General features: G+C 39.2%; 1 protein-coding gene across 2 annotated transcripts in view; it reads left to right on the top strand.

Annotated features, from left to right (window-relative positions):
• The window catches only part of LOC110300352 (putative ATP-dependent RNA helicase DDX60), a 130,769-nt gene that overhangs the window by 111,338 nt on the left and 1,544 nt on the right, over window positions 1-17,887 (top strand). For both annotated transcript variants that reach the window (XM_029480658.2, XM_021170508.3), the window contains 2 exons: window positions 14,454-14,605; window positions 16,138-16,200. In XM_029480658.2, coding sequence (XP_029336518.1) covers window positions 14,454-14,605; window positions 16,138-16,200 — 215 coding nt within the window. The remainder of the gene's footprint in view (window positions 1-14,453; window positions 14,606-16,137; window positions 16,201-17,887) is intronic.

Below are 17,887 nucleotides of genomic sequence, written 5' to 3'. Positions count from 1 at the left end.
TTTTTAAAGGTTTTTCTTTCTTTCTTTTTCCTTTGGTTTGGATGTCTATAAGTGACTAATTGGACATGTAAGAAATTGGTAGTTAAGTATATTAAAAGAAACTTAATATTTAAAAATTTTTTATTATTTAATTTTTTTCACTGTTTTTTATTTTTAATGTGTCACAGTTGGGCACACAAACACAAAGACAGGGTTCCCATATACAAAATGAGTTCATTCCACGATAATATAGAGCCTCTAACAGAAACAGAGAGAGCTTGGATTTGGGTAATTGAGCTTCTCTGTATCACTGAAATCTGCTCGACTGCTCTGCACTTTCCCTTGCCTAACAGCCAGTCTCTCTTGCTTAGGCTTCCTTCCTGGATGCTAAAACCTGGAATCATTAGGCCCTCACTATATTCTTTATTTTTTTTAATTAGGTATTTTCCTCGTTTACATTTTCAATGCTATTCCAAAAGTCCCCCATGCCCAATCCCCTACCCACCCACTCCCCCTTTTTGGCCCTGGGGTTCCCCTGTACTGGGGCATATAAAGTTTGCAAGTCCAATGGGCCTCTCTTTGCAGTGATGGCCTACTAGGCCATTTTTTGATACATATGCAGCTAGAGACAAGAGCTCTGGGGTACTGGTTAATTCATAATGTTGTTCCACCTATAGGGTTGCAGATCTCTTTAGCTCCTTGGGTACTTTCTCTAGCTCCTCCATTGGGGGCCCTGTGATCCATCCAATAGCTGACTGTGATCATCCACTTCTGTGTTTGCTAGGCCCCGGCATAGTCTCACAAGAGACAGCTATATCTGGGTCCTTTCAGCAAAATCTTGCTAGTGTATGCAATGGTGTCAGCGTTTGGAAGCTGATTATGGGATGGATCCCTGGATATGGCAATCACTAGATGGTCCATTCTTTCGTTACAGCTCCAAATTTTGTCTCTGTGTCCTTGTAATGTTTTGCCAGCAAAACATACTTGGACAACCGGATCCTTCTACGGCAAAGCTTTATTGCTTACTTATCAGGAAGACCTCGAATACAGGAAACTCAGTCCTTTTATAACCCCAAAAGAGCAGTTGGAGACGTGTTTCACCCTGACTGGTTGCTCATTATCAGCCCAGTTGACGCCACGGGACAGGCAGGGCACAAGGCATGGAAAAATACCCCATCACATGCGCAGACTACTTGTTTACAAGTTAGAACACCGGATATCAGCGCCATCTTATAATGGCGATTGCAAGGGCGGCTCCTCACATCTCTGTAACTCCTTCCATGGGTGTTTTGTTCCCATTTCTTTTTTTTTTTTTTTTTTTTTTCAGGGGTGATGGGTATTTTTATTATTATTATTATTATTATTATTATTTAACAATGGAGATAATCTTTTTTTTTTTTTTTGCAGTGGAAAGTAGCTTTATTTTTTTTTTTAAATATTTTTATTACATATTTTCCTCAATTACATTTCCAATACTATCCCAAAAGTCCCCCATAGCGCCCCCCACTTCCCTACCCACCCATTCCCATTCTTTTGGCCCTGGCATTCCCCTATATTGGGGCATATAAAGTTTGCAAGTCCAATGGGCCTCTCTTTCCAGTGATGGCCGACTAGGCCATCTTTCGATACATATGCAGCTAGAGACAAGAGCTCCAGGGTTCTGGTTAGTACATCATGTTGTTCCAACAATAGGGTTGCAGATCCCTTTAGCTCCTTGGGTACTTTCTCTAGCTTCTCCATTGGGAGCCCTGTGATACATCCAATAGCTGACTGTGAACATCCACTCCTGTGTTTGCTAGGCCCCGGCATCGTCTCACAAGAGACAGCTATATTTGGGTCCTTTCAGCAAGATCTTACTAGTGTATGCAATGGTGCCAGCGTTTAGAAGCTGATTATGGGACGGATCCCTGGATACAGCAGTCTCTAAATGGTCCATCCTTTCATCACAGCTAAGAACTTTGTCTCTGTAACTCCTTCCCTGGGTGTTTTGTTCCCAATTCTAAGAAGGTGCACAATGTCCACACTTTGGTCTTCATTCTTCTTGAGTTTCATGCGTTTATCAAATTGTATCTTATATCTTGGGTATCCTAAGTTTTGGGCTAATATCCACTTATCAATGAATACATATTGTGTGAGATCTTTTGTGATTGTGTTACTTCACTCAAGATGATGCCCTCCAGGTCCATCCATTTGGCTAGGAATTTCATAAATTCATTCTTTTTAATAGCTGAGTAGTACTCCATTGTGTAAATGTACCATAATTTCTGTATCCATTCCTCTGTTGAGGGACATCTGGGTTCTTTCCAGCTTCTGGCTATTATAAATAGGGCTGCTATGAACATAGTGGAGCATGTGTCCTTTTTACCGGTTGGGATATCTTCTGGATATATGCCCAGGAGAGGTATTGCTGGATCCTCCGGTAGTACTATGTCCAATTTTCTGAGGAACCGCCAGACTGATTTCCAGAGTGGTTGTACAAGCTTGCAATCCCACCAACAATGGAGGAGTGTTCCTCTTTCTCCACATCCTCGCCAGCATCTGCTGTCACCTGAATTTTTGATCATAGCCATTCTGACTGGTGTGAGGTGGAATCTCAGGGTTGTTTTGATTTGCATTTCCCTGATGATTAAGGATGTTGAACATTTTTTCAGGTGCTTCTCTGCCATTCGGTATTCCTCAGGTGAGAATTCTTTGTTCAGTTCTGAGCCCCATTTTTTAATGGGGTTATTTGACTTTCTGGAGTCCACCTTCTTGAGTTCTTTATATATATATTGGATATTAGTCCCTTATCTGATTTAGGATAGGTGAAGATCCTTTCCCAATCTGTTGGTGGTGTTTTTGTCTTATTGATGGTGTCTTTAGCCTTGCAGAAGCTTTGTAGTTTCATGAGGTCCCACTTGTCAATTCTCGATCTTACAGCACAAGCCATTAATATTCTATTCAGGAATTTTTCCCCTGTGCCCATATCTTCAAGGCTTTTCCCCACTTTCTCCTCTATAAGTTTCAGTGTCTCTGGGTTTATGTGAAGTTCCTTGATCCACTTAGACTTGACCTTAGTACAAGGAGATAGGAATGGATCGATTCGCATTCTTCTACATGTTAACAACCAGTTGTGCCAGCACCATTTGTTGAAAATGCTGTCTTTCTTCCACTGGATGTTTTTAGCTCCCTTGTCGATGATCAAGTGACTGTAGGTGTGTGGGTTCATTTCTGGGTCTTCAATTCTATTCCATTGTTCTATTTGTCTGTCACTATACCAGTACCATGCAGTTTTTATCACAATTGCTCTGTAGTAGAGCTTTAGGTCCGGCATGGTGATTCCACCAGAGGTTCTTTTATCCTTGAGAAGAGTTTTTGCTATCCTAGGTTTTTTGTTATTCCAGATGAATTTGCAGATTGCCCTTTCTAATTCGTTGAAGAATTGATTTGGAATTTTGATGGGGATTGCATTGAATCTGTAGATTGATTTTGGCAAGATAGCCATTTTTACAATGTTGATCCTGCCAATCCATGAGCATGGGAGATCTTTCCATCTTCTGAGATCTTCTATAATTTCTTTCTTCAGAGACTTGAAGTTTTTATTATACAGATCTTTCACTTCCTTAGTTAGAGTCACGCCAAGATATTTAATATTATTTGTGACTATTGAGAAGGGTGTTGTTTCCCTAATTTCTTTTTCAGCCTGTTTATTCTTTGTGTAGAGAAAGGCCATTGATTTGTTTGAGTTAATTTTATATCCAGCTACTTCACCGAAGCTGTTTATCAGGCTTAGGAGTTCTCTGGTGGAATTTTTAGGGTCACTTATATATACTATCATATCATCTGAAAGAGTGATATTTTGACTTCATCTTTTCCAATTTGTATCCCTTTGATCTCCTTTTGTTGTCGAATTGCTCTGGCTAGGACTTCAAGTACAATGTTGAATAGGTATGGAGAAAGTGGACAGCCTTGTCTAGTCCCTGATTTTAGAGGGATTGCTTCAAGCTTCTCACCATTTACTTTGATGTTGGCTACTGGTTTGCTGTAGATTGCTTTTATCATGTTTAGGTATGGGCCTTGAATTCCTGATCTTTCCAAGACTTTTATCATGAATGGGTTTTGAATCTTGTCAAATGCTTTTTCCGCATCTATGGAGATGATCATGTGGTTTTTGTCTTTGAGTTTGTTTATATACTTGATTACGTTGATGGATTTCCATATATTGAACCATCCCTGCATCCCTGGGATGAAACCTACTTGGTCAGGATGGATGATTGTTTTGATGTGTTCTTGGATTCGGTTAGCAAGAACTTTATTGAGGATTTTTGCATCAATATTCATAAGGGATATTGGTCTGAAGTTTTCTATCTTTGTTGGGTCTTTTTGTGGTTTAGGTATCAGAGTAATTGTGGCTTCATAGAATGAGTTGGGTAGAGTACCTTCTGTTTCTATTTTGTGGAATAGTTTGTGAAGAACTGGGATTAGATCTTCTTTGAAGGTCTGATAGAACTCTGCACTAAACCCATCTGGTCCTGGGCTTTTTTTAGTTGGGAGACTATTAATGACTTCTTCTATTTCTTTCGGGGATATAGGGCTGTTTAGATCATTAACCTGATCTTGATTCAACTTTGGTACCTGGTATCTGTCTAGGAACTTCTCCATTTCATCCAGGTTCTCCAGTTTTGTTGAGTATAGCCTTTGGTAGAAGGATCTGATGGTGTTTTGGATGTCTTCAGGATCTGTTGTTATGTCTCCTTTTTCATTTCTGATTTTGTTAATTAGGATGCTTTCCCTGTGCCCTCTAGTGAGTCTGGCTAAGGGTTTATCTATCTTGTTGATTTTCTCAAAGAACCAGCTCCTTGATTGGTTGATTCTTTGAATAGTTTTTTTGTTTCCACTTGGTTGATTTCGCCCCTGAGTTTGATTATTTCCTGCCTTCTACTCCTCTTGGGTGAATTTGCTTCCTTTTGTTCTAGTGCTTTTAGGTATGTTGTCAAGCTGCTAATGTGTGCTCTCTCTAGTTTCCTTTTGGAGGCACTCAGAGCTATGAGTTTTCCTCTTAGAAATGCTTTCATTGCGTCCCATAAGTTTGGGTATGTTGTGGCTTCATTTTCATTGAACTCTAAAAAGTCCTTAATTTCTTTCTTTATTCCTTCCTTGACCAAGGTATCATTGAGAAGAGTGTTGTTCAGTTTCCACGTGTGTGTTGGCTTTCTATTATTTATTTTGTTATTGAAGATCAGCCTTAGTCCATGGTGATCTGATAGGATGCATGGGACAATTTCAATATTTTTGTATCTGTTGAGGCCTGTTTTGTGACCAATTATGTGGTCAATTTTGGAGAAGGTACCATGAGGTGCTGAGAAGAAGGTATATCCTTTTGTTTTAGGATAGAATGTTCTGTAGATATCTGCCAGATCCATTTGATTCATAATTTCTCTTAGTTTCTCTGTGTCCCTGTTTAGTTTCTGTTTCCATGATCTGTCCATTGGTGAAAGTGGTGTGTTGAAGTCTCCCCCAATTATTGTATGAGGTGCAATGTGTGCTTTGAGATTTACTAAAGTTTCTTTAATGAATGTGGCTGCCTTTGTATTTGGAGCATAGATATTCAGGATTGATAGTTCCTCTTGGAGGATTTTACCTTTGATGAGTATGAAGTGTCCCCCCCTGTCTTTTTTAATGACTTTGGGTTGGAAGTCAATCTTATCAGATATTAGAATGGCTACTCCAGCTTGTTTCTTCATACCATTTGCTTGGAAAATTGTTTTCCAGCCTTTCATTCTGAGGTAGTGTCTATCTTTTTCTCTGAGATGAGTTTCCTGTAAGCAGTAAAAAGTTGGGTCTTTTTTGTGTAGCCAGTTTGTTAGTCTATGTCTTTTTTATTGGGGAGTTGAGTCCATTGATATGAGGAGATATTAAGGAAAAGTAATTGTTGTTTCCTGTTATTTTTGTTGTTAAAGTTGGCATTCTGTTCTTGTGGCTGTCTTCTTTTAGGTTTGTTGAGGGATTACCTTCTTGTTGTTTCTAGGGCGTGGTTCCTGTCCTTGTATTGGTTTTTTTCTGTTATTATCCTTTGAAGGGCTGGATTCGTGGAGAGATAATGTGTGAATTTGGTTTTGTCATGGAATACTTTGGTTTCTCCATCTATGGTAATTGAGAGTTTGGCTGGGTATAGTAGCCTGGGCTGGAATTTGTGTTCTTTTAGTGTCTGTATAACATCCGTCCAGGATCTTCTGGCTTTCATAGTGTCTGGTGAAAAATCTGGTGTAATTCTGATAGGCTTGCCTTTATATGTTACTTGGCCTTTTTCTCTTACTGCTTTTAGTATTCTATTTTTATTTAGAGCATTTGTTGTTCTGATTATTATGTGTCGGGAGGTATTTCTTTTCTGGTCCAGTCTATTTGGAGTTCTGGAGGCTTCTTGTATGTTCATGGGCATCTCTTTCTTTAGATTTGGGAAGTTTTCTTCTATAATTTTGTTGAAGATGTTTGCTGGTCCTTTGAGTTGAAAATCTTCATTCTCATCCACTCCTATTATCCGTAGGTTTGGTCTTCTCATTGTGTCCTGTATTTCTTGGATGTTTTGATTTAGGATCTTTTTGCATTTTACATTTTCCTTGATTTTTGTGCTGATGTTCTCTATGGAATCTTCTGCACCTGAGATTCTCTCTTCCATCTCTTGTATTCTGTTGCTGATGCTGGTATCTATGGTTCCAGATTTCTTTCCTAGGGTTTCTATCTCGAGTGTTGCCTCATTTTGGGTTTTCTTTATTTTGTCTACTTCCCTTTTTAGGTCTAGCATGGTTTTGTTCATTTTCATCATCTGTTTGGATGTGTTTTCCTGTTTTTCATTAAGGAATTCTACCTGTTTGATTATGTTGTCCTGTTTTTCTTTAAGGATTTGTAACTCTTTAGCAGTGTTCTCCTGCAATTCTTTAAGGGATTTTTGTGCTTCCTCTTTAATGTCTTCTACCTGTTTAGCAGTGTTCTCCTGTATTTCTTTAAGTGTGTTATTAAAGTCCTTCTTGAAGTCCTCTACCATCATCAGGAGATATGCTTTTAGATCCGTGTCTAGCTTTTCCTGTGTGTTGGGGTGCCCTGGACTGGGCGAAGTGGGAGTGCTGGGTTCTGATGATGGTGAGTTGTCTTGGTTTCTGTTAGTAAGATTATTATGTTTACCTTTCGCCATCTGGTAATCTCTGGGGTTAGATGTTGTTGTTGTCACTATTTAAAGAGTGGAGCAGAAGCTGTGTTCCACTCACCAGCAGTCTCAAAATCCTGTGGCGGGGGTCGTGGGTAGCTGGAGGGTGTCAGCCGAACCTGCGCTCTAGCTACCCCGGTGCTGATCCGGCTGGATGAGGCCTGTGGCCCTACTCAGGCAGGTTTCTGCTTCCCTAACTAATGCAGTCTCAGGTCCCGCGCGCAATTGGATTGGAGCAGAAGCTGTGTTCCACTCACCAGAAGTCTTAAGATCCTGTGGCGGGTGTTGTGGGTAGCTGGCGAGTGTCATCCGACCCTGCGCCCTAGCTACCCCCTTTAAGGGATTTTTGTGTTTCCTTTTTAATGTCTTCTACCTGTTTGGTTATGTTTTCCTGCAATTCTTTAAGGGATTTTGTGTTCCTTCTTTAATGTCTTCTACTTGTTTAGCAGTGTTCTCCTGTATTTCTTTAAGTGAGTTATTTAAGTCCTTCTTGATGTCCTCTACTATCATCATGAGATATGCTTTTAAATCTAGGTCTAGGTTTTCAGGTGTGTTGGGTTGCCCTGGACTGGGCGAAGTGGGAGTGCTGGGTTCTGATGATGGTGAGTGGTCCTGGTTTCTGTTAGTAAGATTCTTACGTTTACCTTTCGCCATCTGGTAATCTTTGGAGTTAGTTGTTATAGTTGTCTCTGTTTAGAGATTGTTCCTCTGGTGATTTTGTTACCCTGTATGAGCAGACCTGGGAGACTAGCTCTCTCCTCTGAGTTTCAGTGGTCAGAGCAGTCTCTGCAGGCAAGGTCTCCTCTTTCAGGGAAGGTGCACAGTTATCTGGTGTTTGGACCTCCTCCTGGCAGAAGATGAAGGCCCAAAACAGGATCTTTCCCAGAAGCTGTGTTGCTTTGGCCTGTCACAGAAGCCGTTGTTTCAGTAGTCCACACTCTCACCTGTGTAGACTACTTTCAGTGGAGTCCCAGAACCAAGGTGGCTCCTGCGGAACCTGAGGCAGAAGCCTTTCGGGCCGGGTGGACACCTGTGCTCTGACCAGGAAGGTGGCCAGTTGTCTGGAGCCGAGAATGGTGCTGCCTCAGAGGCTCTGTGGCTCTCGACTGTCCCAGAAACTGCTGGCCTCTGTATTCCACAATGTCACATGTGCAGACTGCCCTCCGCGGAGTCCGGGATCCAAGCTGGCTCCCACGGAACTTGAGGCAGAAGCCTCTCGGGCCGGGCGGACACCTATGCTCTGACCAGGAAGGTGGCCAGTTGTCTCATTATTTAAGTTTTTGACTGGATATTTTCTTTATTTACATTTTGAATGTTTGTCCCTTTTCAGGTCTCCCCTTCAGAAACCCCCTATCCCACCCCCTTGCCTCTATGAGGGTACTCCCCCACCCATGTACTCTCATCCTCCTGCTGTGGCATTCCCCTATACTGGGACATCGAACATCCTCAGGTCCAAGGACTTCTCCTCCCATTGATGTCCAACAAGGCCAACCTCTGCCACATATGGGGCCAGCACCATGGGATGCTCCATATGTATTCTTTGGTTTTAAAACTTAATTTTTAAGCATTATAGTTTTTCTTTCCCAAGATAGATGTGATGGCTCATGCCTATAATTCCATCATTAGAGAGGCTGAGACAGGAGGATGGCTAGAAATTTAAGTATTATATAATGAGGGTCATCAATCCCTTTTCAAGACAAGGAGGAGGAAGAGGAGGAGAGCAAAAATAATTTCCCTTTCCATTTATTATGTAATTAATTCAATTTCTAAAATATAACAATCACTTTTATTTTCTTTTTACATGTAAAATTTTCATGGGGATTCAGAGGGTTATTGATTCAATGAGAATAGACCAAAAAGTTTGTTTCTTGTTGTTGCAAAATCGGCACCAATTAGAAGGAACCAATTAGTCGATGCATCAATTAGTGTGTGCATCAACTCATTCTCACTCACTCTTGCTGTCCAGAGTTCTAGAAAACAGTTTGTGGTCCCCTTTCCTTCATTTTGAAGCAGCTGGCATTGCTATTTAAATTCATGTTACTTGATTATAATATGGTTTTGCTTGATCCAATTCACTTTATATAAATTTTATTTCCTTATATTACTTATTACAGTTTAGTTATGATTAAATTGCATTCTAACTAAATCTTCATTCTAATACTTCTATATGGCTTATAGGCACATAGTAGGTACCCATGAACTAAGGTCTCATAATTTCTCCTTTATTTCATTTCCTTGTATTCTACTAAAGTTACCTAAATTTTCAAAGTCTTCCAAAAATTTTCATTTTACACTTGACTTTTTATTTATGCTGGTGTTTTATTTTTACAAAAGTGAAGGAATGATTTGTTGTAGTCTCATGAAAGTATCTTTTCCTGTGTTTAGTTTTATGTTTGTAAGATCCAGTCATATTTTGAAGTAAAGCTCTAGTTCATTTTTCATGTGCCACAGACTTCATAACATAAAACTAGGCATTTTTCTGCCTTCTGTCAATGTTTGGTCTGTTTTTAGTTCTTTGTTGCTACAAACAGGGTTAGTAATAATGTCTATTACATGTGTTCAAATTCCTCTAGGTTTTCTGGGTCATAAGAAAATAGGGATATTAAAATATTTGAGTCTATTACCCATGACTCTAACCCACTCTAGACTGTAGTTGGGCCAGCTTACAGCATCATTAACCCTACATCTGAGCTCCTGTTGATGGCATAAGGCAGTTTGAAAAAGTGAACAGACATAGAAAACTACTGATTTGCTTTCTTCATTATTCAGATTTTTCTTCTATCTCCTTTCTACTCTTTTTATTCTGGCTGTTGATCCTGAAGATCATTAGATTTGTTCAGTTGAATATACTCTTATGACAAGAAAGCCCCCCGTTATCTGAAATCCAATTTGTAAAGGTATTCTCTGAATTGGTAAGGGGACTTTAAATTTTTTCAGTTTTTTCTTTCTTAATTGGTCTTGCTATATTCCAGCAAGACTGGTGTACTTACCATTACCTGCTGCAGGGGCAGTCATCAACAGAGGTGGGGCTAAGCCACTCTCACTGTCTCAGTGTTTGCAGGTGGCAACAGAGTATGCTTGAAGGGCACTGATGAAGAACAACTGTAAATGTGACTTAAATTTACCTATTGTAAGTGTCTTCTTATAGGCTTACTGCTGAATAAGCTCACCCTTCCTTTCTCTCTCTTTCCTTCCTTCCTTCCTTCCTTCCTTCCTTCCTTCCTTCCTTCCTTCCTTTCTTTCTTTCTTTCTTTCTTCCTTTCTTCCTTTCTTCCTTTCTTCCTTTCTTCCTTCCTTCCTTCCTTCCTTCCTTCCTTCCTTCCTTCCTTCCTTCCTTTCTTTCTTTCTTTCTTTCTTTCTTTCTTTCTTTCTTTCTTTCTTTCTTTCTTCCCTTCCTCCCTTCCTCCCTTCCTTCCTTCCTTCCTTCCTTATTAGATATTTTCTTTATATATATTTCAAATGCTATCATGAAAGTTCCCTATACCTTCCCTCCACCCTGCTCCCCTACCCACCCACTCCTACTTCTTGGCCCTGGTGTTCCCCTGCACTGAGGCATATAAAGTTTGCAATACCAAGGGGCCTCTCTTCCCAATGATGGCTCACTAGGCCATCTTCTGCTACATATGCAGCTAGAGATACGAGCTCTGGGGGTACTGGTTAGTTCATATTGTTATTCCTCCTATAGGGTTGCAGACCCCTTCAGCTCCTTGAGTGCTTTTTCTAGCTTCTCCATTGGGGGCCCTGTGTTCCATCTTATAGATGACTGTGAGCATCCACTTCTGTATTTGCCCGGGACTGGCATAGCCTCATATGAGACAGCTATAACAGAGTCCCTTGAGCAAAATGTTTCTGGCATGTGTAATAGTGTCTGGGTTTGGTGACTGATTATGGGATGGATACCTGGGGGGGGTAGTCTTTGGATAATCCATTCTTTCATCTTAGCTCCAAACTTTGTCTCTATAACTCCTTTCATGGGTATTTTGTTCCCTATTCTAAGGAAGAATGAAGTATCCACCCATTGGTCTTCCCTCTTCTTGATTTTCTTGTGTTTTGCAAATTGCATCTTGGGTGTTCTATGTTTCTGGGCTAATATTCACTTATCAGAGAATGCATATCTAATGACTTCTTTTGTGATTGGGTTACCTCACTAAGGATGATATCCTCCAAATACATCCATTTGTCCAGGAATTTCATAAATCCATTGTTTTTAATAGCTGAGTAGTACTCCATTGTGTAAATGGACCACATTTTCTGTATCCATTCTTATGTTGAGGGACATCTGGGTTCTAACCAGCTTCTGGCTATTATAAATAAGGCTGCAATGAAAATAGTGGAGCATGTGTTCTTATTAACTGTTGGAACCTCTTCTGGGTATATGCCCAAGAGAGGTATTGCTGGATCTTCCAGTAGTATTATGTCCAATTTTCTAAGGAACCTCCAGACTGACTTCCAGAGTGTTTGTACAAGCTTGCAATCCCACCAGCAGTGGAGGAGTGTTCCTCTTTCTCCACATCCTCGCCAGCATCTGCTGTCACCTGAATTTTTGATCTTAGCCATTCTGATTGGTGTAAGGTAGAATCTCAGGGTTGTTTTGATTTGCATTTCCCTGATGATTAAAGATGTTGAACATTTTTTCAGGTGCTTCTCAGCCATTAGGTATTCCTCAGTTGAAAATTCTTTGTTTAGCTCGGTACCCAATTTTTAATGGGGTTATTTGAATTTCTGGAGTCCATCTTCTTGAGCTCTTTGTATATATTGGATATTAGTCCCCTATCAGATTTAGGATTGGTAAAAATCCTTTCCCAATCTGTTGGTGGCCTTTTTGTCTTATTGACAGTGTCTTTTGCCTTACAGAAGCTTTGCAATTTTATGAGGTCCCATTTTTCGATTCTCGATCTTACAGCACAACCCATTGCTGTTCTGTTTAGGAATTTTTCCCCTATGCCCATATCTTCGAGGCTTTTCCCTACTTTCTCCTCTATTTATTTCAATGTCTCTGGTCTTATGTGGAGGTCTTTGATCCACTTAGACTTGAACTTTGTACAAGGAGATAAGAATGGATCAATTCACATTCTTCTATATGATAACCACCAGTTGTGCCAGCACCATTTGTTGAAAATGCTGTCTTTTTTCCACTAGATGGTTTTAGCTCCCTTGTCAAATATCAACTGACCATAGGTATGTGGATTCATTTCTGGGTCTTCAATTCTATTCCATTGATCTACCTGTCTGTCATTTTACCAGTACCATGGAGTTTTTAATCACAATTGCTTGGTAGTACAGCTTAATATCAGGCATGGTGAATCCACCAGAGATTCTTTTATTGTTTAGAATAGTTTTTGCTATGCTAGGTTTTTTATTTTTCCAGATGAATTTGCAAATTGCCCTTTCTATCTCAGTGAAGAATTGAGTTGGAATTTTGATGGGGATTGCATTGAATCTGTAGATTGCTTTTGGCAAGATATCCATTTTTACTATATTGATTCTGCCAATCTATGAGCATGGGAGATCTTTCCATTTTCTGAGATCTTCTTTAATTTCTTTCTTCAGAGGCTTGAAGTTTTTATCATACAGATCTTTCACTTCCCTAGTTGGAGTCATAGCAAGGTATTTTATATTATTTGTGACTATTGTGAAGGGCGTTGTTTCCCTAATTTCTTTCTCAGCCTGTTTATTCTTTGTGTAGAGAAAGGCCATTAACTTATTTGAGTTAATTTTATATCCAGCTACTTCACAGAAGCTGTTTATCAGGTTTAGGAGTTCTCTGGTGGAATTTTTGGGGTCACTTATATACTATCATATCATCTACAAATAGTGATATTTTGACTTCTTCCTTTCCAATTTGTATCCACTTGATCTCCTTTTGTTGTCGACTTGCTCTGGCTAGGACTTCAAGTACAATGTTGAATAGGTAGGGCGAGAGTGGACAGCCTTGTCTAGTCCCTGATTTTAGTGGGATTTCTTCCAGCTTCTCACCATTTACTTCGATGTTGGCTACTGGTTTGCTGTAGATTGCTTTTATCATGGTTAGATATGGGCCTTGAATTCCTGATCTTTCCAAGACTTTTATCATGAATGGGTGTTGGATTTTGTCAAATGCTTTGTCAGCATCTAAGGAAATGATCATGTGGTTTTTGTCTTTGAGTTTGTTTATATACTGGATTACGTTGATGGATTTCTGTATATTGAACCATCCTTGCATCCCTGGGATGAAACCTACTTGGTCAGGATGGATGATTGTTTTGATGTGTTCTTGGATACGGTTAGCAAGAACTTTATTGAGGATTTTTGCATCGATATTCATAAGGGAAATTGGTCTGAAGTTCTCTATTTTTGTTGGGTCTTTTTGTGGTTTAGGTATCAGAGTAATTGTGGCTTCATAAAATGAGTTGGGTAGAGTACCTTCCATTTCTAATTTGTGGAATAGTTTGTGAAGAACTGGCATTAGATCTTCTTTGAAGGTCTGATAGAACTCTGCACTAAACCCATCTGGTCCTGGGCTTTTTTTGGTTGGGAGACTATTAATGACTGCTTCTATTTCTTTAGGGGATATGGGACTGTTTAGATCATTAACCTGATCTTGATTTAACTTTGGTACCTGGTATCTGTCTAGAAACTTGTCCATTTCATCCAGGTTTTCCAGTTTTGTTGAGTATACCCTTTTGTAGAAGGATCTGATGGTGTTTTGGATTTCTTCAGGATCTGTTGTTATGTCTCCCTTTTCATTTCTGATTTTGTTAATTAGGATGCTTTCCCTGTGCCCTCTAGTGAGTCTGGCTAAGGGTTTATCTATCTTGTTGATTTTCTCAAAGAACCAGCTCCTTTTCTCCCTCTCCCTCCCTCTTTCCTTCCCTCCTTCTCCCCCTCCCCTTTCCTCTGTCCTGTTCCTCTCCCCCTTCTCTCTCAGCTGCTCTCTCAGATCACCTCTGTTTTCATGAGAGTTGGGCATATCCTATCTCTGACTTATTCTGCCAGATATTTCTTTGATTTGTCACTTTTTCTGCCCCTCAATTAGATGTTACTTTCAGAAATGGCTACTTCCTTCTACAAACTAATGTTACCTCTATTGTTAAGGATTAAAGGTGTGTGCTGAGCATATTTATATTCTAGCCAGATCATTACTGTTATCCACTGTCTGTATTCTGACTGGACCACACAGACCTAGAAGGTCTTTGGGTATCTTTCCTTTACTGATCAGCCATATTGTTGGATTAAAATTTCTCTACAGATAACTACAAGTTCTAAGTTGTAAGCCTCTGTCCATGTGATTAACCAAAAACTTATATTTCTTTAGGTCATTCTACACACAATTGGTATCAATCACGCACAAGCCCCAGTGTTGTGGCCACACCAATTGGACAGTCAAGGAAGAAAAATGCCACTTAATGCCTATGCACTTGATTTCTATAAGCATGGATCCCTTATTGGATTAGTCCAGGACAATGGGTATGTTCTATCCTGAAAATTCCAAGAAATGATTATTCCTGACAAACATATTAGATTTTCACTTTCCAGACCAAATGGCACAGATGATGGCCTATTTTATACATTTATTTCTAGTTTAGCAGCAAAAGTTTAGCACATAGGCCTACTCATTTGATCTAAATATATACCTTAAATGTGTCTTTGGGTATATCAAATATATCTTTACATTACAGTTCTATTTATGCACCATTTAGTATTTTAGATATAATGGCAGATAGCAATCTGGTAGTTTTTAATGCCTGAGAAAGTATAAAGTGTCTAGTTTACATATCTGTATCTGACACTTTAGCTTGTCAGGGAAGCCATTTTTATAGGTATAAATAGAAGCAGGCATTATTTAGGTAATTTTTCATACAATTAGCATCCATCACTCTCAAACTCTAGTATTGTGGCTACAAAACTTGAATAGTTAAGGAAGAAAACTGTCAGTGAATACATAGGCCTTGACGTCTGTAAGCGTGCTTCCCTTGTGCGATTAGACCAGGTAAATAGGTATATTTTCTCTTGATAAGTTCAAGAAGTAGTTAGTCATGCCAAGCATATTAGATATTCACTACTACGGAAATATTCAGGAAACTATCCCTGAGCAGGGAGATACTTGTCTAAGTGCTAAACACCTCATCTAGTGGCAGATATATTAAGGAATTAAACATGCAGTAGACATAAAAATTTGAACATTCTTTACTAAGTTAAGGTATAAAAAGTTTTAATAGTCCTCAGAAACCTAAAAAATTTTTACTTATGAAGGCTGATTTATTTTTGTGAATAAAGTAGCTGTTACATTAGTTGATAATATTTTTTGGTTTAAAACTTGTTCATTGATAATTTCATAATTGTATGTAAAATATTATGACTATATCTCCCCATATATTCTTGTATACCTTCTCAGTTGTATCCCCAACCCCAGCAAGTCAGCCGATCATTTTTGTGTTGTCTTTAAATTTTGGTTTATTTTCACTTTGAGTCACACTGAGTTTTACTAGGGCTAGCTGCATGAGTGTGTCGCCATCCCCTGGAAGTCAGGAGACTCACCAGAGAAAACAATACTGAAGAAAAATGACTCTCCTTTTTTTAGCCCATCGGGCCCCTGCCTCTCCTGGGAACTAGTTGTCCTAGGAGCCTGTCTCTCTTCCTTGGCTTATGTTAATGGTCCTGCTCTTGTGCTGACCCCATGCAGACAGCCTTTGCTGCTGTGGACGCATGAATCACATCAGGCCCAGAAGATAGCATTTCTCAGCACTTGCTTCACACTTAGCTCTCAATTCTCTCTGTCTCATTTTTTTGTGATTCTTTCTGAGTCTTGGTGAAGTAACATAGATGTTCCAAATAGGTGTCAGTGCTTAGCAGTCACTTATTCTCAGTAGTCTGATTCATCATTGTATAACAGCAGCAGCAGCAGCATCTTTGACCATGTCTGAGCCAACTCTAATTTATGGATATAAACATCAATAGTAAATAATCGTATCATTAATTTCTGTTTTCCTGTCCCTTAGGATGCATCAAGGGGAAGCTTATAATCTGTTGAAAGATTTTAAGCTTACCATTAAGTCTATCAGGTATGTTACATGTTTAAATGTTACTTTTGTATTTCCCCAAATTTAATTGTCATTTTGAAATGTTGAGATTATTTCGCCCCATGATCCAAGTTAAAAGTGTCATTGCATCTGTTACATACCATGCATTTCAACTTCCCAGAGGGTCTGTAGAGTCCCCCATCCCTACAACCTCTTGGTTATGGTCTGTTTTATAATTAATTAAAAAAATGTTTTTTGAGATTAAGTTCCATCAAGATAGAGCCTCAGACTAGGGCAGTGCACATAGCTCAAAACAATTCCAGAGCATCCCTGATCCTAGATATTCTCAATGATCCCCATTGCAATATCGTAGCAAATACACGTTTCAGAACTCTCTCTGAGGTGCCAGCAGCTCTCCAATTTATAACATTTGCTTGCTCTTGAGTCTCCTGCTACAGTCTATATTTTTCTTCAGGGTTTGTCTGACTGTAAATTCATAGTCACTTCCTATTCTGATCTGGAACAAAGCCCAGTTACTCACAAAGCAATATCAAACTCTTTGTGAACACCCCCATCCTTAGGCTCCATTGGCCATATATTGTCAGTTAAATAACCATCATCTTAACCCCTCTTATTCATATGTATTCCAACACTTTGACAGTGATTTTTATTTTGTCACATGTGTATTCAAGTGACCATAAATCTCATCATTATAGGGTCCTTAAAAACAGTTCTCTGTTTTATTTCCTCGATCAGAGCTGAATCAGACCTTTATGGGTGTTTTTTTATACATAATACATAAAGCTCTCTAGCTTTATTATTTATTTTATTATTTTTATTATTTATTATTTTAATCTGATTTATTTATTTTTATATAGTTTTATTATTTATTTGTTATTTTATACACAGAGTTAATTTGAGTATACGGGAGCAGAAGGGAAAAGCTTTGTTTATCTACAGCAGTGGTTCTCAACCTTCCTAATACTGGGACCCATTAATAGAGTGGTGTGTTTCTTTTCTCTTTCTTCATGCCTGTTCACAAGTTTCTTAATGCTGGTGTAACAAATTGTCATTCAATGGTATGAACCTATATAAATGTATCATTTTACCATTCTGGAGACCAATCATCAAAGTGTGTATTCACCAGACAAAATTAGATGTCTGGATGTTCTAAGGGAAAACCTTGGCTCTTTCCCAACAGTTAGAGGTTGTCTGCATCTTTGGATCAGAGTTTCCTTCTGACTTGTAGGCCAGGGATATTCAATAGAGAAACCTGACACTATGAATCAAGTATCCACATTTCACCATTCTGACTTCCATCTTCTCCTTCCTCACACTCATGAGCACCTTTGAGAATTCCATTAGTCATACCTAAAGAATCCAGAGTAAATCATCTATCTCCACTGAACACTAGCTGTCATCTGTGGGCTCATCTGTGATGGTAATTGCCCTTTGTCATGGAGCCTAACATGAGTCCTGGTTTCTGGGGATTTAGGTGAGGTCATCTGAATTAGATGAAGTGTATTACTCTACTGACAACATCCCAGCTTTGTTTTTTTTTTTTTTTCTCCCCTACTTAGATAAAGAAAGGAAGCTTTCTTTCTCCATCATAGTCTTCAGTATATGCTGGGCACCGTAGTTGAAAAACCACAAAATGTGTCCATGAGATATGTAGAGAAAAATTTGTGTTGTACTGCCTAAGGGATCAAGGATCAAAGTAATAAAATTT

This window comes from Mus caroli, unplaced genomic scaffold, assembly GCF_978045245.1.
Source record: "Mus caroli unplaced genomic scaffold, Mus_caroli_1 scaffold_10, whole genome shotgun sequence".
Lineage (NCBI taxonomy): Eukaryota > Metazoa > Chordata > Mammalia > Rodentia > Muridae > Mus > Mus caroli.
Note: the sequence above shows the minus strand (reverse complement) of the source record. Positions and strands in the feature narration are given on the sequence as shown.